This window comes from Pogona vitticeps, chromosome 4 (assembly GCF_051106095.1).
Source record: "Pogona vitticeps strain Pit_001003342236 chromosome 4, PviZW2.1, whole genome shotgun sequence".
NCBI classification, from domain to species: domain Eukaryota; kingdom Metazoa; phylum Chordata; class Lepidosauria; order Squamata; family Agamidae; genus Pogona; species Pogona vitticeps.
In genome coordinates, this window is record NC_135786.1 from 2,531,378 (window position 1) to 2,558,410 (window position 27,033).

General features: G+C 46.8%; 3 protein-coding genes across 4 annotated transcripts in view; 1 reads left to right on the plus strand and 2 right to left on the minus strand.

Annotated features, from left to right (window-relative positions):
- LOC144588812 (uncharacterized) overlaps positions 1-27,033 on the plus strand; it is an 856,730-nt gene that overhangs the window by 168,005 nt on the left and 661,692 nt on the right. The window lies entirely within an intron of this gene.
- MAPRE1 (microtubule associated protein RP/EB family member 1) lies at positions 151-13,704 on the minus strand. Of its 2 annotated transcripts, XM_072996595.2 has the most exons (8): positions 13,547-13,704; positions 11,983-12,106; positions 8,892-9,037; positions 6,790-6,997; positions 6,150-6,230; positions 5,848-5,966; positions 3,720-3,872; positions 151-1,778 (listed from the first exon to the last, which is right to left on the minus strand). In XM_072996595.2, the coding sequence occupies exons 2-8, from the start codon at positions 12,101-12,103 to the stop codon at positions 1,722-1,724; spliced, it is 885 nt and encodes a 294-aa protein (XP_072852696.2). In that variant the 5' UTR covers positions 12,104-12,106; positions 13,547-13,704; the 3' UTR covers positions 151-1,721. The 2 variants fall into 2 exon arrangements, with proteins under 2 accessions (XP_072852696.2, XP_078248384.1); XM_078392258.1 differs by lacking the exon at positions 6,150-6,230.
- Positions 16,094-27,033, minus strand: part of DNMT3B (DNA methyltransferase 3 beta) — a 42,273-nt gene continuing 31,333 nt past the window's right edge. The window contains exons 15-21 of the mRNA XM_072996596.2: positions 26,885-27,030; positions 25,365-25,455; positions 25,074-25,222; positions 23,742-23,827; positions 22,665-22,734; positions 21,676-21,794; positions 16,094-19,366 (exon numbers count right to left, since the gene is read on the minus strand). Coding sequence (XP_072852697.2) covers positions 19,225-19,366; positions 21,676-21,794; positions 22,665-22,734; positions 23,742-23,827; positions 25,074-25,222; positions 25,365-25,455; positions 26,885-27,030 — 803 coding nt within the window. The 3' untranslated portion in view covers positions 16,094-19,224. The remainder of the gene's footprint in view (positions 19,367-21,675; positions 21,795-22,664; positions 22,735-23,741; positions 23,828-25,073; positions 25,223-25,364; positions 25,456-26,884; positions 27,031-27,033) is intronic.

A 27,033-nucleotide genomic window follows, 5' to 3' on the forward strand; every position in this document is an offset into this window, starting at 1 on the left:
TCTGCAAGATGTTCTTTTCCATGATAGGCACCAGATGTGCCTGAAAGCAAGGATACGGAGCTATGAAACTTCCACCGTGGAGAAAATGGGACCTCTGGAGTGAAGCAAAGAACCAACCGCATAAGAACATGACACTCCAGCACAGAGGAATCTTGAAATAACAGAACTTTATTTAGAAACTGTTTAAAAGTAGAAAAAACCCTGTCAAGAGGAGTCTGGGTGAAATATGGTTTAGGGCAACAAGGCTGTAGAAGGCCACAAGAGAAATAGCACCTCTGATGTTTTAAATAATGGCTTGCTTTTTTTGGCGTTTGTCGAAACGTGGGTCTTCCTCTGAACTTTCATAGGGATTCATGCACTACACAACAGTAACCATAAAATGCTTTGCTTTCTACACACACTAAGGACACATAACCACCGGAAGCAAACAAACAAGAGCACACCAATCTCAGAGGCTTAATCGTCGCTGTGGCTGTGGGCAGCATCTCGGGGAGGCCCTCCCAAAGAGCAGCAATCAGATGGGGGGGGAAGTGAGGGGTTGGCTCCCCACAAGAGGGAGAGGGTCAAGCATGGAATACTGTCATAACCAAAATCCATAGGAGCAAGGGCATCTTCTGCAACCTTGGCATACCGATCCATGTCATTCACAGGTCAAAGAGCACCGGCAAAGGCTAAGTGTGGAAGGCTAACTCTAGAAGGACACACAATGGGGACACAGCCTGGAGACGAGGGCTGGACTCCCGGGGTAGCGCTGTGAACAAACAAACCAGCAGATATCCACCAGAGTTTAGCTAGCAGGCTTGGGAGAGGAAGGGAAAGAAGGGGTGCAGAGGAGGACAGAAGGGCCCACAAAAGTCAATGGATCAAAGAGAGAAAGGCAAGAGGAGGCTGGGGTGGGGGTGGCGAGATGCAAGCAGTGATTTGGGTGAAGAATTTCCAAGTGATAGCCTCGTTGCTTTGGAAGATAGTACCTGCTTTTGCCCAGTACAAGAAGACCGAGAGCGAGTCATACTCGCAATGGCCTTGCCCCAGAGAACAAGGCCTTTCCCCCTATGAAAGCTAATGGCCAAGCAGGCAGGCTTACATAGCTATCAGGCTTTTTAACAGCTTCCTTCAGAGCCCTCACTGAGTGGAGGGGCCAAGCAATTCCTTCCAAAACAAGAAAGCCAGACGCTCCTAACCCTGCTTCAGAGCACGAAACATCTTCCACTACATGACTTCTAATTTGGCATCTGGAAGCACATTTTAAGCCCCCTTTAAGGCATCGCTTTAATTGCAGAACACATTTCACATCTGCTCATCCTTCCGGCAGAAAAGTCAAACCTGAAATAGCTCCACTACACACTCCCTTCCCAGACGCCCCCCAACAAGGTACGTACAGCAAACTCTCCACTAACCTGTGCCTCACCAGCAACAAAACAACATCGCAAACTCCACATATTCAACCTCTTGCTCCCAAATGACACCAAGATGTTAATACTGCTCTGTGGCAAGAGGAAGAAAAGAGCTCTCAAATAAAACCCAATGGAAGGGGGAAAGTAGTAAAACTTACGCAAAGTGCACTTGAAGAGGTACTTTTTTTTACTTATGAAAAGAAACCAGTGAGTCCTCTAAGAATAAAATGGAGTATTGTACAGATAAGCACATGATTGGGGCAAAGAATTCTGATTTCGGAATTCTGACTCTGCTGCTGCTCCTCTGCTGGTACAGTTGGTGAACCATTAATACTCCTCTTGCTCCTCTGGAGGTGCTCCTTCATCTGGTATGACAAAACCTTCCTAAAAGGACAATGAGAGAGAGAGAGAGAGACTGTTGAGTAACTTGTCAAACTCTAAGATGGCATCATTGGAGGGCTTCTATTAAAAGCTGTGCTTGCAGTATCAACATAACCAGAAAAAGAATGGTTGTCGGGCAGCGTCTAAAGGCTCCACTGAGCCGTCACATCCAACAGTCCAACTACGCTGCATGGAAATTCCTTCCAAAGGCAATACGTTAAAATCTGTTTGGCAAGAACCACAAATGTGTTGACTGAAAGTTGCCCGTTGTCAAAGTTGTCAAGAAGAGGAACCACATAAAATCCAAACACCACTGGACAGGGGAAAAATGGGAGGTGAAACCTTCACGGGTCTTGGTTGAAAGCAAAAAGAACTTCAAGCATAGTTTGCATGTTACCACTCCAAAAATACCACAAGGGTACGGGCAACTGTTTTTACGTTTTGCTAGCCATTTGTCAAACTCAAGTGACTACACGACCCAGCCACACCGAAACACACAAGGCCAGCCACCAACACTGCACACATCACATAGTACCAAGAGGATTCTGGCCACAGCTTCCCATCTGCAAAGATGTCTACATTTTAGCACACAGAAAATGAATGAAGATACAAATGGCCCGACTATAATTACTAGTCCAAACTAGAACAGATCTGGACTATGCATGAACTGATTTGCGATTCAGCAGCTGATTCGGTGGATCAACTCTTAATGGAATTAGTAAATGGACTTAAGCCAATTTGTATTGTCCCAAGAAGATTGCTAGAACTGAACTTCCTAGGAACAAAACATACTGTGGCTTGCTTTGGAGTTAATTTCAGTCTTTCTCTACTATATTCAACTTTTCCCAGCATTACCGTCTTTTCCTGTGATTTTTGTCTCGTCATTATATGCCAAAAGTGTACAGTGGACCCTCAACTTACAGACGGCTCCACTTACAGACTTTTTGAGTTACAGACTTCTCTGGCCACAAAATTTAGGTTCAACTTGCAGCCAGAGAATTGACCTACAGACTGGAAAAAAAACCAAAATGGAACAAAAATGGCCGGTTATGGATTAATCAGTTCTCAATGCATTGTAGGTCAATGGAGCCACGACCTACAGACTTTTCAGCCTGCAGCCACCATTCCAATATGGATTAATGCCGTAAGTCGAGTGTCCACTGTAACAGCCTTGGTTTACTGACAGCTATGCTTAGTATATAACAGCATGTTATGCAAATTATTTCTAATGCTCATTAAATTTACATCCTGCCTTTCTGCCAGAATGGCACACAAGAAACTAGCAATACATAGTTAAAAATAAAAACATTATAAAGCACCTAAGAAACAACAGGACTCAAGAATTCCAAACCACTTCACTCAGCTCAGGGGCCTGTGTCTGGATGTCTGTTGGAAGTAATTTTGAGGACCATCTGGTTGATGCATAAATGTTATGAATGGCAACGTAAAATGAGCGTTAGAAGATGCATAGGATAACATCCTCCTCAAGGGCACTGCAGCATTCCAGCTCACTGTGTCAGAAACCAGCAAGAGAACAGCCTTCAAGCAGAAATTAAAAACCATAAGGGTGAGTGGGCATTCACGCAAAAGAGGTGGCAAAAAGCTGTAAAAGCAGATCTTTTTTCAAACCATCATTTCACAGAAAGGATTATTCAGTGGCTCTTCATCATCATCATCATCCTCTACTCGCAGGCAGAAATGTTATCTGCTTCTGAAGGCTGACAACTGTCGTTTGCCAGGAAACCACTAGCCAAACCATCAGGAACCGTGACCACCTCAACCCACCAAGACGAAACAAACCTGTGAAGAGAACCTGCGTGCTATGACGCAACTGCTCATCCCTCCAAGTGGGACTCTGGGGAAGGGGCAGAGAGCAGTGCCCAAGCATCACCTAGAAAATCTGGGCGAGAAGCTGGTGCAGGTCGGCTTGTTATCAGGACTTACATCCGTGGCATAAAGAATCTCGACAATCCTTTGGAGGACGGGGTCACTCTCGCCTTCGTTCTCCTGGCAAATCAGCTCAATGTTCCGCAGCTTCCCAAAGTAGAAGTCTCTTTCCTTCTCCAAATCTTCAACAGTCATTTTTAACACATTGATCTGGCAAAGAAGAGCCCATTGTTATCCTTTCAGGGGTTTTTTTCCTCAGGAAGACCCTTGCACCACCAACACAGCAACAACCCAACACACTCATTCACCCCAGAGTAAACCCCACTGCACTTAGGAGGGTCTACCTCCAAGCACCAATTCATATACAGTGCTGTTAATAAAAAGCAGACAGCATTAAGGTCAGGTTTCCTTCGAAGCTGCTTTGTTCCCAATTTTGGTCCATACACTTAATGAGGAATTTCAGAATTAAAACTGTCTATCCATCTCAGCATGGCGGTGAGGGTGGGGAGTTTGTTCAGAAGAACAATTCTAACCCCTCCTTCCAAAGAGATATCCATATGAAACATGAATTGCAGTTTTAAAAATGATTACGCACCATCTAGGAAAGTCTTAACTAGAGACCAGAAGGAGCCAGACCTTCTCTGCCTGCAGAACCGTAAAGCTGGCAAGTGGTGCCCAAATGAAGACACAAAGAATGAACAGTAAACAGAAAAGATCTCAAGCCAATAAATCCTCTACTGAATCAATACAGTGGACCCTCTACTTAAGGAATTAATCCGTATTGGAATGGCGGCTGCAAGTCGAAAAGTCTATAAGTCGAATCTCCATTGACCTACAATGCACTGAAAACCGATTAATCCCATAACCAGTGGTTTTTATTCTATTTTTATTCCATTTTGGTTTTTTTCTGGTCTGTAAGTCGATTCTCTGGCTGCAAGTCGAATCTAAATTTTGCAGCCAGAGAAGTCTGTAACTCGAAAAGTCTGTAAGTCGAGCCATCTGTAAGTCGAGGGTCCACTGTATTACAAAGTGAGGGGGTAGGAGAAAGATCAGACAGCCAAGAAGCAAGATTGACTATTTATAGCCTCTTGGTTTTATTGATAGCCCTTATTGTTGCCAGGTTATATTTTATTTTAATGTTAACCACCCGAAATACTGTGCTGCACTAATGGGGCAGTACATAAACTAATGAAATAAAATAATTACTATTCTACTCCCACCACCAGTACATGCCCAAGCGAAGTGTAAAGAGGTGAAGTATATACCAGGTAAACCATTGTTCACTGCAGCTAATTACCAAAATCAAGAGACTTTTGCACAGGTCTTCCGGTGACCTCCAGCACCCACCCCCATCCGAGCAGGGGCTGCAATACTAGAAGGGTAAAAAATGCACCCTTCCAACAAAGCAAGCCACCTTTCCTCTTCAGGGTGCTCTCCAAAGGGATATAAATCCCCAGGACAGGACTCTTTGATGGCCCAGGCCCTAACTTTGACAAGCTTTGTTCTTTTACTGGTAATAAAGGCAGACACTTTTCAATAGTACTGCATTCTTCAACGACATCCACTAAGAGTGTGCAATGGAGAAGATGTGCTTCAGCTCAACCCATGTTGAGCGACTATACCATGGCCCAGCCATGTACCAGTGGACCTTAGCTCTATATAGAGAAACCATACAAGGCACCAAATGGTGCAGTTCTGCTCTACTTGCTAGGAGAAAACGGAGTACAGTAGCTGCTACTGCTGAAACACACAGGCCTTGGACGTTTGTTGAATCTGGGGAGTGGGGTAGATGCCAAATCCCAAAATTCTCCATTCTGGAGGCGCCCAGGAAGCACTAGGGGCAACCTCCTTCTCTAACAGGCAACGAGGCCAGAACTTGGTCTTTCCGAAGCCTTCCAGCCCAGCCTTTTTTTGGGCAAGCACAATTTAAGTGGAATACCTAGAATACACTTTCCTTAAAACCTGCTAGGCCTACAGTGGACAAATGCAGACTGTTCTACAGAAAGCTGTCTAAAGAGTGATTGCTTTCAGAGTAAGGCACGATCAGCATGGAAACTTCTAACATAGAAGGCTCTAACATTTAACAACCATTGTAAATTTATTTGATGACACCACAAGACAAGAGAAATGGGGAGCACAAATGGCACTAATCCCTCCACATCAGCAGCACTGGCATGAAACCCACCTGCTGGATCAATTCAGCAGACTCATCCTCTCCAATTCCTGCAGGAGCCTTTTTAACCATGCCCGGTCCGGTTTTATTAGCCACCGCTGTCCTCTGCGCAACCATTGGCCTCGCCGGAGCTGCAACATGAAGTGTGTTAGCGGCAGTCTAAACCAATGATGTTCACAAACCCCGTGCATGTCAGCCAAACCCAGTGAGCTGTACGCAGAGTGAGGAGTCCCATATGTGAAAGGAGAAAAGCACCCTTAGAGCCAACAAGAAACATTCAAGAATGCCTTTTCCTCGCAAGGCACTTATAGTACCAATCACAGCAGTTCTATTTAGCGATGTAGTAGCATCTGCTCGTGCATCCTTCAGCTCTGAAGCGCCTACAAAACTGTAATCTACAAAAGAAATGAATTTCTGCCCATTACAAAATGGTCTGAGGCAATTTCCATAATAGGAGAATGGGGCCCCAAGACCGGACCACAAACACATAGGTTGGGCTCTACCCTCCCCCCTAGTGTCTCAACAGATGGAGCAGAATTAAAGGGCAAGCTCAAAAACATGGGGTTGTTTCATTTCCTCTTTACAAACTGCAACCCTTGTGAAACACAGGAAACAATAAGTCTGAACAGCGGCCTATGATTTCTACATGGATCCAGACTTGCACAGGTGCAACAGAATGAGCAGATATCTGAGCACCCTGCACAAGCACAGATGCTGAGAGAAGGCTAAGAAAGGGCACACTCTGTGGAAAGTGATCTTCCAGTCATGTTTGCCTCTTAGATTAAAGGATATTTGTGAGATAAACTGTCCCCACCACTCTCCTTACAACTGGCACCTGATAAAACAACCGGCGCACCCACTATGTTCACTACACTATGCAGGACTGAAATATCCAACCACGAGCAATCCAAAACACAAAGCTAGCCTGGTTATTCTGACAAGTGTTTGCTTTACCTGTGCCACCAGAACCAAGGTTTTTCTTAGGTTTATTCAGCATGGGTACAACCAGAGGAGGTGCTGGCACTGTCTCCTGGCCTTGCCGAGCTGCCACGGGGTCATAGTCCTTCCCATCATAGTTCGCATCAAAGAATTTTTTGAACCACTGAACAAATTCAAAGTTATCTTGGAATTTTCCTTTCACTAGTTTGTCCACAGGAATTATCTGAAGAGAAAGATTGAACACATTTAGTCTAAAGCAGACAGGGATTCTCGAGGAATATTTCACACAAATTTATTTTTGAGAACAGTACAAGATTCTTTAGCTCAAGTTCAGAAAGAGGCTCCTTCATTAATCTGAGCCAAAGAGCAACAGGCAGAGATAGGCTGAAGTCTCACAGCATGAGAGAAGGTGCAACAAGCTCTAGAGCACAATCAATAACCCACTAAAGGAACAGCACAGCAAGGGACCCAAACTAAGATTCCATTTCTCAACCAAAGCCCCAAATAGATGCCTCCAGCAGCTTTTACACTGATGCTGAAAGCATAGGAAAGTCATTGTTACCAAAAGAACAACTGAATTAACCTTTGCAATGACTGGCACTAAAAACGGCACAAGGTCAAGCAAAGCATGACAAAATGTTAATAAGAACTGCATGCCATCTAGCTGATTTTGACTTATGACCATCCTTGTCAGCGTTTTCCAGGCAGAGAACACTCGGGTGTGGTTAATCAGTCCCCTCTTCTGGGGATGCCCTGGGACCCACCATGCAGCTTGCCCAAAGGGAGCTGCACTGGAGGCACAATGGGGAATCCAACTCCTGATGCCTGGCTCTACAGCCAGATACCTAATTCACTGAGCCAAATAAGCACCTTTCGGGAAACTGTAATTAAGCCCTCCTGACAGTTTTCACAGAACGGGAGGGAAAAACAATTATGATCAATGCTGTGGCACTAAGGATAGCTAACTGACCAGACCTCCGTTTCCCCAAACCGTCAACTCCCCCAGAGCTGCTATTTTATATTATGCAAATCACTATCAGAAATCTGTTTAGCATTGAAAAAGACATTAGAAGACTTATGGGAAACTTTCCCTTCAGCACAACTTCACAGCTGCAATCTGTCAATGAACCCCCCACCTCACACATGCTGACACACAGACATATCTTCAGGACGAAAAAAATATCACAACCGAGAACCTAGTACAATATGTTCTGCAAGCAAAGTATTAAAAGGCTACAAACATAATAATTTTGCAATCTAAATTGGTCTTTCCCCGAGGCCCAGCTTAGGACTTTCAATCAAATCAATTCTGAATCCTGTTTTACATCCCACTCTGTTCCTACCCTCAGTCTTTCTGCTCTCCCAGCCTCTCTTCTTCCTCTTCTCTCCGCTCGACAGGGGGAAGGGAAAAGGAAGCTCAGGGGAATTCTGATCAGACAAGGAAAGTGGGGGAACAGGGGCCACAGCGCAGAAGGCTCCGTCCTCCCATGGCCCTCCTGCCCTGCGGGGAGCAAACAGCCTCTGCACGCCTTTTTGAACCTAGGGAGATGTTCTGTCCCCCCCCACGGCAGCCAGAAGGAATCAGTGAAGTGGGGCCCCCTTCCAACACGCTTCCACTCAAAGCTGTCATGCCCCCAAATTCTTCTTCCTGACATATATACATTCCTAAGAAATCTAATCCAACCACATCTGTTTGTTTTATTTATACATCACCTTCCTCCCGATAAGGGCCTGGGCACATTCCAGTGATCTGATACTCACTAGTTTAATTTCATTCCTTTGTATTTACATATTTTCTGGATTAGCTGGAAAAAGTAGCTGAGAAAAGCGGAAACTGTTTGGTAAAGATGGTTTTCCACCTCTTCAGATCAAACAAAACTGATAGATCTCAAGATCTATCTTCTTTTTAATTGGGAAACTGAAAGCCCAAATTCTACCTGAGAATGGCTGAGAACACCCCAAATTTGCCCTAAACTCAGAATCAGTTCAGGGCAAAGTAGCATCCGGGCCAAACCATGCTGAAAACAAGAAAGGTTCTAGATCAGTTTCCCTACAAAGACAGCGTTCTGTTAACAGATGACATCAAAAGACATGTGTTCATATGCTACAATGCTTACTTTATCCACACCCATCCTCTTAAAACCTGCTTGTAGAACCTTGAAATTTTGAATGTATTCATGTTCCAACTTTGCTTGGAATTTCACTTTCTTGAGCGTTACAGAACCAGGAAAGAGCATGTCCATAAACTGACAATAAGCAGCACCTGTCAAAAAACAAAAAAAGATAAAATATTCTTGTGATAATAAATCCTTTACCAACAGTATGTAACTATGACAAGAATACTTTTGAAACCCTTGGATTCTTTAATAGAATTCCTACCACTTTCACAACAGCTTCAGTCAGATTTTAATGTCCCCACACTATGGCAGTCTGCAATGTAGTAAAGCATCTTCTATAATGGCCCCACAGACTGTATCCCTTATGCATATTCATGGCTTACACATATGCAAGCATAACCATATGTTCAATCCCCAAATCTACCCCTTTTCTCCAGCTTCTAGAACTCAGCACAGGCTTCAATCCCACAGCCTCCACTCCAGGGTTAATAAAACTGAGTCAATGACTTATTAGTGGTCATTACACTGTTCATTTCACCATTGCTATACCCAGCCTAGAACTGACTGAGGTTTGGCAGCATGTTCTCCCCATTGGAGAGACATGTGAACAGCTGATATTCAACTATAGCGACTATTAGCATTCAATATGCCAGGGCTGCTACTGGCATCTCCTCATACTTAAAATCAGATTGAAATGAAAATCAAAGCAACCCAACAGAAAAAAACCATTGTCCTTTTTAGAAAAATGAGAAAGTGTCTTAAAACCCCTGAACAATGATATGTTCAGCACTTGTGCACATTAGGCACACTCTTCTGGGAATATTTCTTGCACTAAAACAAACAAAATTAAATGAAAAATATTTGCTTGAACTGCTGACACCCTTGATTTGGCCACAGCGAGGTACTGTGTTCTTCAGGATTCCACTCTGTATTCTCATTTTATGAAGGCCTGCAGAATTTCACCCTTCCCTCACCATGCCACCCATTGCTACGGACTTTAAGAGTTGTGTTTATGTACAGAATTCAGGTAGTAACAACACGTTACTACAGTTGAGTGATTTGCTTCAGACAAAGACTGGGAGCAGGACAATATAACTCTCAGGAACAGTATTTCAAAAACTAATTCTCCTGGGAAATCGAAGGATAAGAGACAAGCCATTTCTAAGGATTTCTAGAAAACTCTGTAAGATTACTGTTTGACACAGCTGTGCTCCTCTCCTCCAGTGTCCTTCAATTCATTACTAAAGAGTCAACAGTTAACAATACACAGGTTTATTTTGTTGCTGTCAAGCTCCTGCTCACTGTCTATTCACCCTACTGATTTTAACTAAGCCACACTTGTAAGGATGTGTCACTGGACACCAAGATCATCCACATTCTTATAATCCTGATCACCATGCAGGGGGGTGAGAACTGGACAGTAAAGAAAGCTGATGGGGAAAAAAATTGATTCCTCTGAAATCTCATGCTGGAGGAAAGCTTTCTGGATGACCTGGATTGCCAGAATGACAAACAAGTGTGTCCTAGATCAAATCAAGCCTCAACTATCTCTCGGGGCAAATACGTTGAAACTGAGGCTGTCCTACTTTGGACGCATCATGAGAAGGCAGGATTCTATGGAAAAGACAATAATGCTGGGAAAGGTGGAAAGCAGCAGGAAAAGTGGAATACGATATGGATTGACTTCCTAAAGGAAGCCACAGGTTTTGAGTTTCCGAGAGCTAATCAGGGCAGTTTAGGAAGGACATATGGAGATTGCTCATTCCGAGGGTTGCCATGACTCGGAAGGGACTTGATGGCACTTAACAACAACGTATTTGCAACCAGCATCAGTATCTCTATGTTCTGATACCAGTATTGTATCTGCCAAATATCCATGCAGATATGAGAACAATGGTGCTCTCCATACGTGCATGAAATATATAATAATAATAATAATAATAATAATAATTTATTGTCATTGTAAGTATATACTGTACACATACAACGAAATTCACATTCACGAAATATCCCTCAATCCTATCAGCACATTTTATTTCTCATTTTATATATATATCCCATCTTTTTCAAAGAAAAGGATCCAAGACATCTGATATGCCAAGCACTCCACTTTTTAAACAATCTGGTGCTAACCCACAGCTTTTGATTCCTACATGTACATTTCACTTCCAATGTAATAACTGTGATACTTTCAAGTAAGCTATTTCTCCCTACTAGGTTTTTCCTTACTGTTCATTTGCTTTCCTAATTTGTTGTTGCTGTTTAGTCATTAAGTCGTGTCCAACTCTTCATGACCGCATGGACCAGAGCATGCCACGCCCTCCTGTCTTCCACTGCCTCCCGGAGTTTGGTCCTAATTTGTACTATACTTTAAACATCATCATCCTTTTTGAAAGCCAAGAAGCAATTCGGCCTCAAAAAAACACAATATTTGCTCATATCACTATTGATGTATGCCCACTGAGGCTTAGCTGCAGCGCAGAGATCACAAATCAGTACAGCTTAGTAACATCTGCAGCCTTCCACAGGGACCAATATCATGTTTGCCACAACATGTTTCTTCTTGTGCAAAGCAGATAACTCTCTCTTCTAAGTGTGCTGGTGGTATACCTTAGAAGTCAAGTGTGCAGCTGTGCAAGGTCCAGCCTACAAGCTCTCCAGAGAAGAGTCTTGGAGGAGCACTTACACGGCAGGGCTCCCTGGAACTTTACCAGACAGCATCACCATTATTATATATCAGAAACTACATGTGATAGGAATCAAATGCCATGAGTAGTGCCTGATTTCTTCCTACTTGCCTTCAGACTTCCAACCAAAAATATTTCTACCAGATAGTATCATAAGCAAAGGGTTCAAGGCTTAACAAACACATCACCACCACATAGCTCAAGCAAATAAATTGTGTTGCATCCTGCAGATGAAGGCATTAAGATTTTTCTTCACATCTGCCAATGGAGCCTTACGGTTAAACCTCCAATGTGAAGAACCATTCAAGTAATCATTTGAGTAATCATTCCCACCTGATTACTCAAAGAATATGTCTTGAAAATCCCAAGCAGCATTTCCTCTCCTCTCACCCGCTAGTTCTTACCTGAGCAAAGCTGCTCTATCTTGGTCAGGTTCAACCCTAACGACTCATTGATCCAGGCAAGCATATCATGTCGACTCAAGTTATCGCTGGTCACCGAAGTGGAGTACACGTTAACAGCCATGTTCTGGAATAAAGTAAACCAGAGGGATTCCGTTCAGACGGTGGCTCATAAAGTGGACAGTCATACATCCTGAGATAAATAGTAAGCCTTCGCAGCCATCAACTACTGGATACAGGCCATCTCCTTAGCGATGACTTACCAGGAACCACCTAAATATTTATCAGAAATATTTAACATGCCATGAATGTGATAGGCCTGTACTAGGCTGGAAAGAGGTGCTGCAAACATATCCAGTTACAGCAAACTAACCTGCGTCCCTGTAGCAGGAAATTTAATGCAAGTACCATAATCATTCGCCACCAAGAGCGGAAGGGTAAACATACATAATTCAGTAGCTTGAAATGGTTTCCTATCTCTGGCAAGGTAAAGAAGAGCCGTTTATAAGTTTATGGAGAATAAAACAACTAGCAAGAAGAAGTCAGAGATGAGCAAATTGAGACTCGGGGTGAACAAATAAGCAAAAGAAGGAAATGGGGTTTGGGGAGGATGATCCTGGCCTCTGCCCCTGAGCAAGGCTGTCAGGGCACCGATTCGCCACCTCTACCCCAAACCTTGAAGGGATAAAAGCTGACCCTGAGTTTGCACAAACAGAAATATCCCTCTCCATGGGTTGCCATTTCAGAAGCGAAGCTGATTCCTCCCCACCCCCGCCACCGCCGCCCCCCCACCCGTTTCGAGCTTTCTCAGAAGAGCCACGAAGGCTTTGTCGCCCCTCAAGCAAAAGCTGTCTGACGATGTGCAAGGAAAGAAGGAAGGAAGGAAGGAAGGGGGCCTCCTCCGACCAGCCCCGATCCCCACTTGCCGGGCCACGAGCGCCCGCGCAGGGACTGGGCCGCCCTTCCCAAGGCCAGCCAGGCCGAAGGAGAAGGAAGGAAGGAGGGCGGAGCTGAGAAGGGACGGAGGGATGGAGAGAAGGCCAGGCCAGGCCAGGCCTGGCTGGGAAGAGGCGCTCCAGGGGGGCCCCGCTCGTTCCCACGTCTCCCCCCCCCCCGACGGCACCCGTGTCCACGCGAGGGAAGGGGCGGAGGCTGGCCGGCGGTGGGCGCGCCCCACAGGTAGGAGCCCCGACGCCGAGGAGGCCCCGACCGGGACCGCCCTGGTGGCCGCCCGTCTCCTTCCCCCCCCCCGGCCCAGGGTCTGGGCTGGGCGAGGCGGAAAGGGGGGCGGGGGCCTCCTCTCCCCACGTGGGCGTCGCGGGACCCGGGGTGGGGGTGGGGGGGCTCATTTGCATAAAAACGGCCGGCTGCTCCGCCTCAGCCCATGGCGAGCGGAGCCCCTCGGCCTGAGGAGAGGCCGCTCGGCCGGCCGGGAAGCGAAGGGACGGTAGGCCGGTCACCCACCCACCGACCAACCGGCCGCCGGCGGCGACCAGCCGAGGCCGCTCCGGCTGACCGGCTGGCCGGCTCCCCTCCCGCTTTCGCGGCCGCAGGCAGCCCCCGTTACCTCGGTGGTCCGCCGTTCAAACCGGCCCCGCCCGCCTCGCCCGGGATCTGTCGTCACGCGCCGCCCTGCGCGGTGACGTCCCTTTGAAGGAGGGCGGAAGAGGAAGGAGCGTCACGAAGAGGCGCCGAGGCCACGCCCTGTCCCGCCCGCAACCCCAGGAGCCTCTGCGGCCGGCGAAGGAACTTGAGGGGAGGAGGGAGAGGCGGTCCTTTGGCCCTGCCGCGTTGCTAGGGTCCCTCTCCCTCTCCTCTTCCTAACCGTTGCTATGGGCCGACCTCGCTGCCCCGCCTCCCGGCCTGATTGATTCTTGGGGTTCGCCTATGAGACGATGAAATCTCCAGGAAGGGGGCGGCACGCGCGGAAGGCGGGCTCGAATCTTTCTTCCCCTCTCCCGCGTCACTCAGTATTGGACACGCCCCCTCCCCTCCTCCCCTCCAACAAAAACATGTGTGGAAAACCGGCTTTTTCACCGTCCCTCAGAGGGCAATGCTGGCCAGTGTGAGTGCTTAGACGCCCCCGTGAGGGCTTTAAACTCGGCCGTGTGAAGCCGTGAAGCACAAAAATCACAGCAGAGTCACAAAATCACCACATAAACCAGAAAACTCACAAGCCCGCACTTGTAAGGGGTGGCCACAGCCATGAGAAGCCCCCAAAGCCTGACAGGAGGAATTTTGGGAGGGGAACATGTCCTGAACCAAGTCTCCTGTTCTTTTATCCCTTATTTTAGGCCTCACATTTCGCGCTTTTCGGTTTTGAGCGCCAAGGAATGGTCACAACAACCCTGCAAGGTCGTCCAGGTGGAAAGGATGGGCTAGGTTGGTGGAATCAGGATTTGAACCTGGATCCCCTCCCCCCACCGCCCTCCGACAACACGCTGTCAAAACCACATTTTTTTTAAAAATCACATTTCCCTGAAGTCTCACAATTTCTCTGCTTTTCTGAAAAAAACAGGATAAGGCCCTCTGGTCCTCAAAACAATACAGATGCAGGAACAGGCAAGACCTTTATTATTAAGAAACTTTTGGTTTTGGTGCTACCCATGAGAACTTGGTGCACCACCTGAGGAAGACAAATCCCCTCTGAAAGCTGGCTTTGTTGTTTTTTCTTCCCTTCATGGTCCAATAAAGGTATCACCTGCTCCTGCAACTGCCTTTCTGGTTATCAAAATGCCCAGGAGGGGCAGAACTGGAGGATTTTTTTAAAGTATGATCTTTTTGTGTGGCTGGAGTTGGGTTTAAAAGGTTGGGTGTTTGCATCTTCAGTGAGCTTAGCTTGGTTTCCTAAATGAGCTTGGGTACCAAAAAAAAGCAAATTCTGCATATGTGTTTTTTTCAATGTAGATGGTTTTCAAAGAACGTTTCCTTTTTTCCCAGGTACCATTCCATGGCATTTGTGCTACAGCAAAAGCTGAGTTACACACACCCGTGCAGCCAGCCAGCCAGGTTCACGGAGCGCTTTCAAACCCTGGTATCCACAGTGTCTGTTCCAAGGAGAGAAGGAACAGGGAAGGCTTTCCGTGGCTGGGCTTTGGATGGTGCTCGGAAAGCGCTCAAAGGGGTCAGCCAGCCAGCCAGCCAGCCCCACCTGAGATGGCCTCACAAGGCCTTACGCTACTGCAGTGTAATATTCAGTGGCAGCAATCCTAGGGAAAGGACAGGGGAGCAGGTGCTGGCGTGGATGGCCTTCCAAGGAGGAGTCTTCCCAACTCAGATCTGGAAGAGACCGGCAGCCAGCTGTCACCCCCCAGGGAGCAGGAAAAAGCTCCTCTGGAGAAGCAGGTCCCAATCCCTGTCCCTTTCTTCTGTGTAAGGAAAAGAAAGGAAACAGAATCTTATCATTCCTTCCCCTGCAGCCAAGCATCTTGCCAACTGCAATCCTTTCCATTTAAGAAACATTGGCCAGGAGACATTGGAACTTTGAGAACTACTCATGAGAAGTTGATGTACATACAGCCTGAGGAAGATGAATTATCATGGAAAGCTCACTTTATTTATTTATATATATTTGCTTTTATTTTCTTAACAGCCTAATAAAGGTATCACCGGTTTCTGTGTTTATAGAATTCCTTCCAATGCCCATGGCAAGCCAAACCTGCAGGTGATCATTCTCACATTTAGCCCATAGGCACAAGAGTTCTCAAACGTGGCCCTTGGCTTCGTGCAGGATCTATGCGCAGACGTGGGTTGGAGGCAGCAGGACAGCCTCCAACGCCACCCTGTAAAACCTCTGGGTGATCCTGCAAAGCTGACCGGGGGGGGGGACGAAGTGGTGGAAGAGGCATTAAGCCTACACCAGGAGGGGGCTGGAGAAACACTTCTTAAATATCTCACTTAACCTTGAAAACCCTCTTAGGGTCGCTATAAACCAGTTCAGACTTGACAACACAAAACACAACACATGCAAACAGCGACCATGTTGCCCCCTCTCAACTCCAGCTGGAGAAATGAAACACACCCATTCTTATCTTAGAATTGCAGGGCTGGAAAGGACTCCTACGTATCATAGAGATTAAGGGGCAGAACAAAGAAAGGACAAGAAGGCACTCAGTTATATAGAAGAACACTGACTTTAATTAAACCGTTATAAATGTTGAAAGTAAACTTAGTGGAAACAAATTCCTTTCATCTCCAGTTTTCGTTTTTTAATCTTTCCAAAGGCTCAGTTACGTTTTTGAGTGTGGTTTTTTTATTGCTTTGGTATTGAGCTTCTGAAACATGAAGCACATAAAACATGGAAACAAAAAAAGAGAGAGAAAAGATAAAGTCTGTCATTTTAAAAAGTTATATAAAACCAAACAATATTGACATTAAAAAGTCTTAAAAAATAGCACCAAGAGGAGAAAGCCTTTTCAACCTCTTCATGACATTTCTGAAATGCATCATTAAAATGCAGTAGAAAGATAAGATTCGGTATCTCAGCTATTGCTTGCTACGTCTTGTGCAAGTTAAATGGCAAGAAGGAAGTCTTGTTGCCTTTGTTACTTTGCTATTCAAAACCCATTCTCCTTTAAGTTTTTAAAAATGTTCATGCTTTTTAAAAAACACACAGGGAGAGAAAAACAGAAAATTTGCATTTAGGACTAAAAACAGCACATCAGCTGCTTTGGTCTAGAATGCAGGGGTTGGAAAAGAGAGAGAAGCCGGATGTAAGCAACACAAGATTTCTACCAGCACTGTCCTCAAAGGGGACAGGAACGTCCCTCATCTGCAGGCACAGCCGAACCCTTCCAAACACAGACCAGGATTGCTAAAGCCTCCTGCAGGTAGACCTCCTGCTGCAATGGTCTTCTGAGGTATCTTTATTCGAGAGGACTGGCATTAAGTTCCCCACCAGGGGAAAGAAGACCTAGCTTGTCCCTGAGTCTCACCGTTAAGCCAGTGGTTCTCAAAAGATCTTCCTTTGGAAGAGGACCAAGGAGTCAATGGTGAGAACCTGTTTTGGTCCTGGTGGGAGAGATGATGCCCGAGGCAAACAAAAAAGGGAAGAAGCAAAGAAGTGGGTTGAAAAGAGGATGGAGGTAGCAGCACAACTTTGGACAAGGCGCTTTTGTTTTTGAACTTTAGCTTGAGAACCAACAGGGAGCTGTCGTTGAAAAAGAAAATAACCTTTCCAAGTTCTAGCTAGCAGGTGTGGCTCATCTCTTTGTTCCTCTGAATTCTGAAAAAGTCCCTGAGGATACATTGTTTTGCAGGGAGGGTGCTGCCCCCCCACAAAGATCCCAAGTGGTGTCGGGGGGGGGCAAAAAGATCAAGAAAGAGCAAAACCCTGCTGGTGGAGACCTCAAACGTTCCAGGGAGATGCGCCTCCCTCCCGCTTTTACTGAATGACTAGACAAAAGAGGTGTCAACTTTCGCTGCCTAAGGCCCAAAGCACTTTGAATGCCGACACTGGCAAATGGACTCTTGCCCAGTTTTGGCTGCAACCACAAGGAAGGTCTCTATTTCACCAGACAGTGAAATGAACAGGGGCAGCACCCACACCCACCTGTGTCCGCCTGGCACGGCCTTTGGACTTTTTGGCATTTGTTCACAAGATTGTCCCAAAGATTTGTGCTAACAGGGCTGCATAATCTTTGGTCTTTTTTCCCAGTGTGCGTGCATGCAGGTTTATACCAAATGGATGTGGACGTCCCCAAAGACATCCATGCTCATAAGTCAAGGGGCCCAAATCCCTCGGCAACAGGGAGCAAAGAACCAGGTTGAGTTGGGGGGGGGGGGAAGAGAAATCCTCTTTCTTTTTTGTGCTGTAGCCAAGACAGCTGAAAACAAGAAGTCCGTTGCCACTTCCTAGCACCAGGCAGAGGCGAGAAGGGTGTGGGGTAAGGATGGAATTACAGCTGGCACGGGTCTGTTCCAAAGAAATCACAAAACCAAGGGCGAGCTTTATTCCTTGGTGGCTGGAACCCCGTAAGCCTCGTCTCTTGTGTTAACTGCACCAGGGATAAAAGTCATGTCAGTTCAAGAACCAAGCTTAATTTTCATGATGAAAATAGCAGCATCAATAAAGTCCAGGCCTGCTGTCCCCCCAATATGAGGTCCATCTGAATCAGGACAGACAAACGGCTGATGTGTCTTGTGGGCTAGTGGTGATTCTCAGTGAGGTGGCTGTTCAATCTGCAGAATGTCTTTTAGAGATGGGCTGAGAGCCTTTCTTGCCAATCGGTCTTCAGCGTAAACACTTGCAAAACATGGCATGGTTTCCTCAAGTTTTCAACAGCACAACTTGCTCTCCTCAGATTCCCAGCAGTGACTAAAGCGAGTGTAAACACACACGGAAATACTTCAACAGCTCTTGATCACGTTTGATTGGGTGCAGGCGAGAGAAATCAATCCAGCTGGAATGCAGATTACATTTCTCTTCTGTAATCTGTTCCGAAAAGGATTCTCTGTTAAAAAGCCCTTACAGGTTGCACGTTAGTGTAATCAAACAGTACATCAGAGACATACGGCAGGCAGGACTTGAGTGTTCTGGTTTCTGTCCCGCTTTAGCTCCAAGCAGCAAGGTCATCTCACAGTTCGGTTTCAAGCTCTGTCCCTGACTAGGAATTTCCACACTGACACACAACGCTGTAAAGCAGCAGCCAAAAAGATCATTATAAAAATAATAATAATAAAAAAACCAAACAAACTCTTCAAAAACAAAACATGAAAATAAAAGATAAAAGCAAAGATGAAAAGAAAGGGACCATCGTCCTTGTCTCCCAATTTCTCCAGTGTAAAAAGATATGAAACATTACAAAAGTTGGCACTTTTTTCCTACCGTTTTGGTTTCCAGTGATTGTTCCTTGGCAAATTCTTTTTCTTCCCTAGTTCAAGTTTGCTTGCGGTTCACAGTCTGCCCCCCCCCAAAAAAAAAAACACCTTTCACTCACAAAACAGCTAAGTTGCTCCTTCTCATTAATACAGAAGGCAGACTGAAACTGCTGCTCTCCTCCTCCAGATGCTCATCATGGGTTGTGCAATGGGCTGGCCAGAGGTCCCCTGATCCAATTTAAGAAAAGTGGCTGTGAATTAAAATGAGGTTTCTATGAAGGTCTCCTTGCAAAGCTGCCTTTTCCTTCCTGTGTCCATGGGGGCCGAGGGGTGGGGGGCTGGGGGGGATGAGTGTCCTACTGTGGATGGCCCTTGGTCCTTCCCTCCATGGCCACTTTGAGTCAGAGACCTGGGTGCCCCTGCTGTCTAGTCACAGGCAAAATAGTCCTTGAGAGGAGCAAAGAGGTGGCGGATCACGGGAACACTCCAGGACCTGCCCAGCAGCTTCTGTCGAGCTCCACGGCCCATGTTGGATACGTCCGTGTAATGGCGAGGGAAGCCGAAAATCCTGGGAAAAAGCAGTAAAGCATTAGCCGTACGGATGGTCCAGAGAAGGACAAGCAATCCTCCCCATTCTGATGAGTTTGGAAACCCAACCTTTTTGGACATAAAATTCCCAGGATCGCCCTCCCCTTCCCCAGCCAGCACGGCCTCTGGTATTCTCCCTTGGAGATACAGTATATAATCTTCAAAAGTAATTTTGCCAAGCTCTGATGGTGATACACTCCCTGGCTGAGGACAGAATCTCCTATTTCTCTTCACAAAGAAAATTAACCCCTTCCATATTCTACATGAGAGAGGAGGGGAGCATACCAAAGTCTAAAAAGGGTGCACACCAAAGTCAGAAGTGGGAAAATGCCAGCTTGGCTTGTCTGGAAAAAAAAAACTCCCTGTGTACAGGGCTGACTGGCCTGTGCCTATACTGTCCCAAACCCACCTGGCCAATTCCATACAACAATTTAAATTTTGATTGTCCTTTAAACAAATAAAACAAGGGGGCAAAATGATGTTTTGCTGGATAAGCAGATATTTTTTAAAAGAACAACAAAAAAGGTCATCCCCTCTTAATTCAAATGTCTGATATCCTCTATGTCATGGGGGAAAGCTATGATGGGGGAAAGCTGGTCCTTCCAGCAGAGATGATGCTCCACCTTTTGTTGTCCTTTCTTCTGTGCACTTTTATTTCATTCCCTCTACCCCAAAAAAGCCAATTTAAAGCATTTACCGATCAAAACAGTAGCAACAAAAGTAAATGGGTGGAGCTACCTCTCCCAGGAAAGTTTTGGTTGTTTTTTGGTTCTTTTTCTGAAATCATAAAGTCACTTTTAAAAAAGAGAAAAAAGACCTCTTGAGCCTAAACAACAGCCAGGGGAGCAGGAAGGAGCTGGGAGCTTGCACTTTGACCCCGGAGGGTCCACACATGGCTCAAAGAGTGCAATTGGAGAACTCTAGGTAAAGGTAAAGGTTCCCCTTGACATTTAGTCCAGTCGTCTCTAACTCTGGGGCGCAGTGCTCATCCCCGTCTCCAAGCCGTAGAGCCAGCATTTGTCCAAAGACAGTTTCCATGGTCACGTGGCCAGCGCAACTAGACACGGAACGCCGTGACCTTCCCACCAAGGTGGTACCTATTTATCTACGCGCATTTTTACATGCTTTTGAATGGCTAGGTTGGCAGGAGCTGGGACAAGCGATGGGAACTCACTTTGTCGCATGGATTCGATCTTAACGACTGCTGGTCTTCTGACCCTGCAGCACAGAGGCTTCTGCGGTTTAACCTGCAGCGCCACCACGTCCCTTCTTGAGAAGTCTACGTTATAATAATAATACTGCCATTCATGCGCACGAGAGGGTGTTTGGGGATTTTTTATGTATGTGCATGTGGGTCTGGTCTCTGAGTGCCTGTGTGAATTTTGTTGCATGGGTATACTGTGAATATACTTGCAATGACAATTAATTAATTAATTAATTAATTAGGTAATAATCCTTTCCAAGAGATCATTGATACTTAATATTTAACAAGTCAAAGTGCTGGCTCCAACCAATAACGTCATAAAAGGCTTGGATTCTCGCTATCTCAGGGATTTTATGAGCCTGCCCAGGTGTTACCATCAGGAGAGGCCTTTCTGTCAGTCCCGCCACCCTCACAGGTGCACTTGGTGGTAGACTTCGGTTTAGATGGGCAGGGTATAATTTTATTTTTTAAATTTAATAAAAAAATTAAATTTAAATTAAAATATTAATAAATGGGTGGCTACACAGGAGAGGGCCTTCTGTGTCGCTGCTCCTAGCCTTTGGAACTCCCTGCCACTGCAGGCCAGCCTGGCCCCCTCTTGACTGTCCTTCCGCAAGCAGGTGAAGACCTTTCTCTTCAGGCAGGCCTTCCCTGAGCGCCTCGCTGCCTGCGTGGGTTTTTTTTAACGGATTGGTTGTGCCTTCTTGCTTTTAAATGTATTTCTGGTGTTGCTTTTATTTACTCTTTTTTTTTAGTGTGCTATTTGTTTGCTCTTTTTCCTGTTTGCCCGGTTATTGTTTTTTAGCTATTCGTGTTATCTTTTAATGATGCGAGCCGCCTTGGGTCCTTCTTAAGGAGGAAGGTGGGGCAAACATATTTTAAATAAATGAAATGAAAGAAAGAACATGCACCCAAGGTTTGGAAAAAGAATCGCTTGCAATTTTTTTTTGCAAGAGGTACAAAGCATTGGTCTTGAGTTCCAGCTAGCAGAAGTCCTGAGCAAAGGGCTTTCCCGGGGCCCCCTCGCTCTCCATCCCAGCATTATCCTCCCGGAACCTTCTCCATCGCCCGACCCTGCCTCTCACCTTTCCAGTTCAGTGCACCACAAATCATCATCCTTCCCGTTCATGCGCACTGGCAGAGTCTGGGCTTTGCCCTGCCGGATGGAATTGGACTTTGTGGTTATAGTCTGGACCTTTTTCAACTTAAAAAGAAAAGGGGAGAGGAGGGGGGGGAAAAGAGAATAAGGTGAGTTTGTGCCACAGGCTTCTCGGAGGAGCCTTCATGGCACTGATTCCAGAAAAAGACTGGGCTGGAGTTGGCAAGCAATGGGGTGCACTGCAATGCTAAAGAGGAGACAGGTTTGTTTTCTGTGGGTGTGGGTGTGTGTTAAGCTTCCCATCCATCGAGGCATCCTGCTCTGCAGGCAAGGGAAGGGAGAGGGAGGGAGAGCCCAATCCCTTCCAGCAGCCCACAGAAGGCGTCCCAAAATCTAAAAATACCCAGCCAGCATCCTTCTAGGAGACAATTAGTCCTTGCAAGATCATGTCCGAAGGCGCTGGCATGTGGAAGAGGGGTTTGCCATCCCTCCTCCTCCTCCTTCTCCCCCCCCCCCCCAAACATTCTGCCCCAGCCTTTCTTCCTCAAGAGGGAATAATGCTGCCTCCTGTAAGGCTCCATTTTGCAACCTTCCCATTGATGGAATATTTAACCTATTTTGCTCCTGGGAAGCGTGAGACAGTCCTGGCATTTCATTTCATCCAAAAAAAAGACAGGATGGACCGCGGGGAGGGGGGGTGAGGCAGGAAAGACAAACAAAGACAGAGATCCAAACAGGGAGGAGAGGTTAGAGAAGAAGAGGTGAAGCAGGCAACTGGAAGAGAAGGGCTTGGGGGGGGGAGAAAGATGGGTTCCTGAAGCCCACTTTAATCACATAATCTTCAGGCTGTGTTGCAACTGAGACCCTGGAGGTATCCTGCAGCCTCCTCCCCCCCCCCCCAGATTATTTTAAAGAACAATTCCGGGAGGGGGGAGAGAGAACTGGGTTTGCAAACTTTTGGGGTCCAAACCCTACCTTTGCTGTCCGGCTGTATTCCAGGCAATCCTGCAGTTCAAGTTTATCGTTCTTCGAAGCCACCAGAGGCCTAAGAGCAGTCGAAATGCATTAGTCTCTCATAACCGCTCCTCCTGTCCCCTCAACCCGTGGACGGCATTTATTATTTTGCAGGACACGCTCTAAGAGGCTGAGGGAGAGAGAGCTGCCCGGGAAAGACTTTCAGGAACCTCTCCGCAGCCAACAAACAGCCAGGGACCCCTCTTTCTGAGAGCCTGGGAAAGTTTTTTTATTTAAAATAGTTGTGCCCTGCCTTTCTCCTTTAAAAAGAGGCTCTGGTGGATTGCAACGACCCCAATCCCTCTCAGTCCTGCTGGCCTGGGAGGGAATCCGGCGTTGTTCTCCCCCTGAGTTTACTTTTCCAAAGCTCTCCTATTTCTTTGACTTAGAAATGGCTGACTTGTGAATCACACACCCTTCACATTCAAACTCTTCTTTCCAGCCCAATTCCTGTTTGCTCAGAGGAACTGGACCCAGCGGCAATTGGCAAGGGAATTTTTTTTTTCAACTTTACTCCTGGCCGTTTTTCCTAGGAAGCTGCAATGCTTAAAACATCAGCCAATGCAACTTTGGTCATAAAACTCTGCCCAGTGACCAGCGCATCTGTCCCTCCGGACTCAAGGGAGTTCACTTCGCAGGAGACCTGTACAGAATTGCACCCCTCGTTTTGTATCTGTATAAAGAACAGGCACGAAGGGTTTGAAACTAAACTCCTGGCCTACATTTCCTAATGTCAAGCGCAGCCGCCTTAGAGCAAAAAGGGGCCAGCTTGCCTACCCAAGCTCGCCAGCTACATCAAGAGCATTCCTGGCGCATTGAAAGTCATTCTTGCAGAGGAATGTCAAGCACTTTGCCCGTAGGATAAAAGAGGAGGGGCTCTTTTATCCTGGCGAAAGGCAGTGATTCCCCTTCGCAGCTGTGCTTTTACACCGCTGGCATTGCAACGCCTGCAACCTCTTTCTCAGGTCCCTTGCCTATGCCTGCTCCATCCCCCCCTGCAAGAGACACAGAGCTGGAAGAGAGGGCTTCCCGAATTACCTGTTCATCCCTGGGAGGTTCCCCCAGAAATATCGCGCTCGGTGTGCCGCCGAGACCTTCACAGCATCAATCATCACTGGGTTACACTGGGCAAAAAAAAAGGAAGACAAGAGAGTTAAGAAGAAGCCGCAGGAAAGGATCCCAGCGGGTCTGTGGTCTCTGGAACCCAGGCATGCCGTGGCAAGACTATGCGGCTTATCACCACTGGCTATTGCCCACGCTGCCTGGGGCTGATAGGAGCTGGAGTCAAGCCACATCTGAAGAGCCACGAGTCCTCTGTCTCCAGTGGACAAAGTTTCAGCACCTTTTACATCATTAAAATAAAACAGTACTCAACATAAAGCAGCCTGCAAGTAGGTCACGCACACCCAGAGAAATTCCTTCCTTCCTTCCTTCCTTCCTTCCTTCCTTCCTTCCTTCCTTCCTTCCTTCCTTCCTTCCTTCCTTCCTTCCTTCCTTCCTTCCTTCCTTCCTTCCTTCCTTCCTTCCTTCCTTCCTTCCTCCCTCCCTCCCTCCCTCCCTTCCTCCCTTCCTTCCTCCCTTCATTCCTTCCTTCCTTTGCCTTCAAGGATGTATGACTTAATGCAGAGATCAATTTTTTTGAATTTTACAGCAATTCATGAACCTATGTAGATTACAGAATCTTCCAAATGTAGCTAACCAATGGCCCAGTTCTGCTGGGAACGCCATCGTCAGGGTCCCTCCCCATGGGAGTACGTGATGAAATGGCAGGAGTACCAAAGTTCTAGAAGGGGAATGTCCCTTTGAAAACCTGGCAAAAGCCAACATGATCCTACTTTGGGCAGGGCTTCTGAGCATTGACATCATAAGGCTTGGTATGCATTGGTTTCCAGTCCTTCAGATTGCTGATTTTATGTTTCTGAAGGTTTACGTTGTTTTACCATTGTAAAAGATTTGAATTCTTTTTTTAAAAAAAAATCCAAAATTTTAAATTTTTATTACTGATGGCATCACACTTTTGAGATTTGTTGAGAGAGGGCAGGCTAGAAATGAATGAACCGTCTCGCTCACCCAAGGTGTACTTGGACTGGTCGTTCTGACCGATGCCTCGGCCCCATCTCCTATCAAAACTCTACCATTTCCAATGTTCCCCGTTCCCCAATGCCGTTGTGTAGTTGTCACGTGCCATCAAGATGCCTCCAACATATGGCGGCCCAATGAATAAGGGATTTCCAAAATGTCCGGTCCTCAACAGCCCCACTCAGCTCTCACAAACTGAAGCTTTTAGGGAGTGAATCCAACTCATATTCCCAAGAAATAAAGGTCACTCGCCACAGGAGAGGAAGCCATCAACTAAGGTTCTTTTTTTACCTCCAAAAACCGAGAGATGTCCCTCTTGTCATTGACTCGCATGGCCACGACATTCTCAAATAACCAGAAAAACGGGCGGTCTTCTCCGGCTTTTGGGCGCGTATAATTCAGCAGGTGGTAGAACTCAAAGAAAAGGCGTCCGGTCCCTTCTGTGGAAGAGAAAACAACGGATACCAAAGCTGGACGGAAAGAACCCAAAAAGAAAAAGAGAGGAAGACAAGACAGCTCTCCCACCTCCCAGCAAACGGCCAGAGAGAGAGAGAGACAGCCACTGCTTTCAGGGTTACTCACCGTACAACCCCTTCCTGGCTGGATTCACGATGGAGAGGTCGTTGCAAGGACTCCCACCAATCACCAGATCGAAGGGGCCCCAGTCATCGATCTAGAACAAACATCAAGGTAGAAGGGCTTGGGACGCTCCAGGGCAAAGCAACACCATCCTCTGTGGGACATGTTCTAAAGTCCAGGTCTTCCACCTCAAGTACATGACAGAGCAGATCTGAATGCCCATCTTCCATCCCTGGAAGGGTGCCTGTAGCCCACCAGACAGCCTCTGAGGTGCTGGCTCCCACAGGATGATGGCAGGTTGTCTTCTGGTCCAGAGGCAACAACCTAGGCCAGCTGACTTAGCCAGAAAGGCTGTTGAAGAAGTTTGCAAGGTTTACTCCTAAACTGTGGCCTTCGCGGCCATAAGGTGTATAGGCGGCTGCCAGCAGAGATGCATTGAAAAACTGTTAAGTCATGCGCATCAAGTTGCGTCTTTCTTTATGGCAACCCAAGGAATGAATGGAAAGGCAGGAGGATCCTGTGGTGGAGAGTGTGTCAGACTAGGACTCAGAGGAGACCTGGGTTCAAATCCCTGCCCCACCATGGAAAGTCACTGGAGGGGGGGGTGGTAATGGTGAGCCGCTCCTTGAATATCTCTCATACCTCGAAGACTCTAGGAGGGTCACCATAAGTTGGGGGCAAGTTGATGGAACATAGCCACGCTGAATGAATGACCTCAAGCAAGTCTGATTATTAGCGGTTTTTTAAGGGGATGAGATAAATTAGGGCCACCAGCCAGATTGGTGATCTATGACCTCCAGCAAAAGTGTGTGACTTTGTTGCTGCAGAACGCAAGACACGCCTTGATGACGGACCTTCTGGATCAACTGGTTGGCCAAAGGGAAGATCACCTTGGGCCACAGAAAACTTCTTAAGTTCCACGAGTGTGGCTTCCGAGGCCCCGGCCAGCTCCCAGGAGAGTCTCCTGGTCCACTTTGAGCCCTACAGACAAGGTGAGGCTCCAGCCTTTGGATCTTCTGACTAATAACATTTAAGAAATCCATACCACTCCATGGCTCACACGGGGCCACAAGGTGCCTTTTTCAATCACCATGTCTGCCCCCTCCTGCTTGTTCTGGCCCTCTCCTCCATTGACTACTGACTGCCCTTCTCCATTACATCCCTTTCTCTCTCTTGACCGACCCACAGGAAAACTCTACCACTTGGGGGGGACACGGTTGTGGGGCTCCCCATGAGGGGGAAGCAAGCTCAGGCATCCGAAGAGAAGACCTTCACATTCCTGATGGCCCCTCTCCTCCCACTTTGTCGGAAGCAGTAAATGGGGTCAGGGGCAACGTAGGAGACCCCTCGGCTCTTCAAGGCGAAGAATGTCCCCCCGAGGGTAAGACACCTCACTGCACAGCTCCCCAAATGCTGGAGCTGTCTCTATGCCCAATAGGCAGCCGTGTGTTCCCAACACAACCAGCTAACTCCCGAGAGTGTGTGTCAAGAAATCTAATCAAGCCCGTGTGGTCCATCCTTACATTTCTCTTGGTGATGTTCCTGACGTCATGCACATATTTAATGTTCCCTTCGTGCCGCACTGTTCCCACAGCCATGGAGTCTTCGCAGATCTCAGAAGCGATGTATTTTTCCACTTTGATGCCTAGATCCCGCAGAACCAGGTACCCTA

Excerpts from the sequence above, each read along its gene's own strand:
- MAPRE1 (XM_072996595.2), bottom strand. The coding sequence starts at position 12,103 with ATGGCTGTTAACGTGTACTCCACTTCGGTGACCAGCGATAACTTGAGT. Across the intron at positions 9,038-11,982 it reads GATAGAGCAGCTTTGCTCAG|GTGCTGCTTATTGTCAGTTT; the intron begins GTAAGAACTAGC and ends GTTTTTTGACAG. Across the intron at positions 6,231-6,789 it reads CCTTGGTTCTGGTGGCACAG|ATTACAGTTTTGTAGGCGCT; the intron begins GTAAAGCAAACA and ends TTTCTTTTGTAG.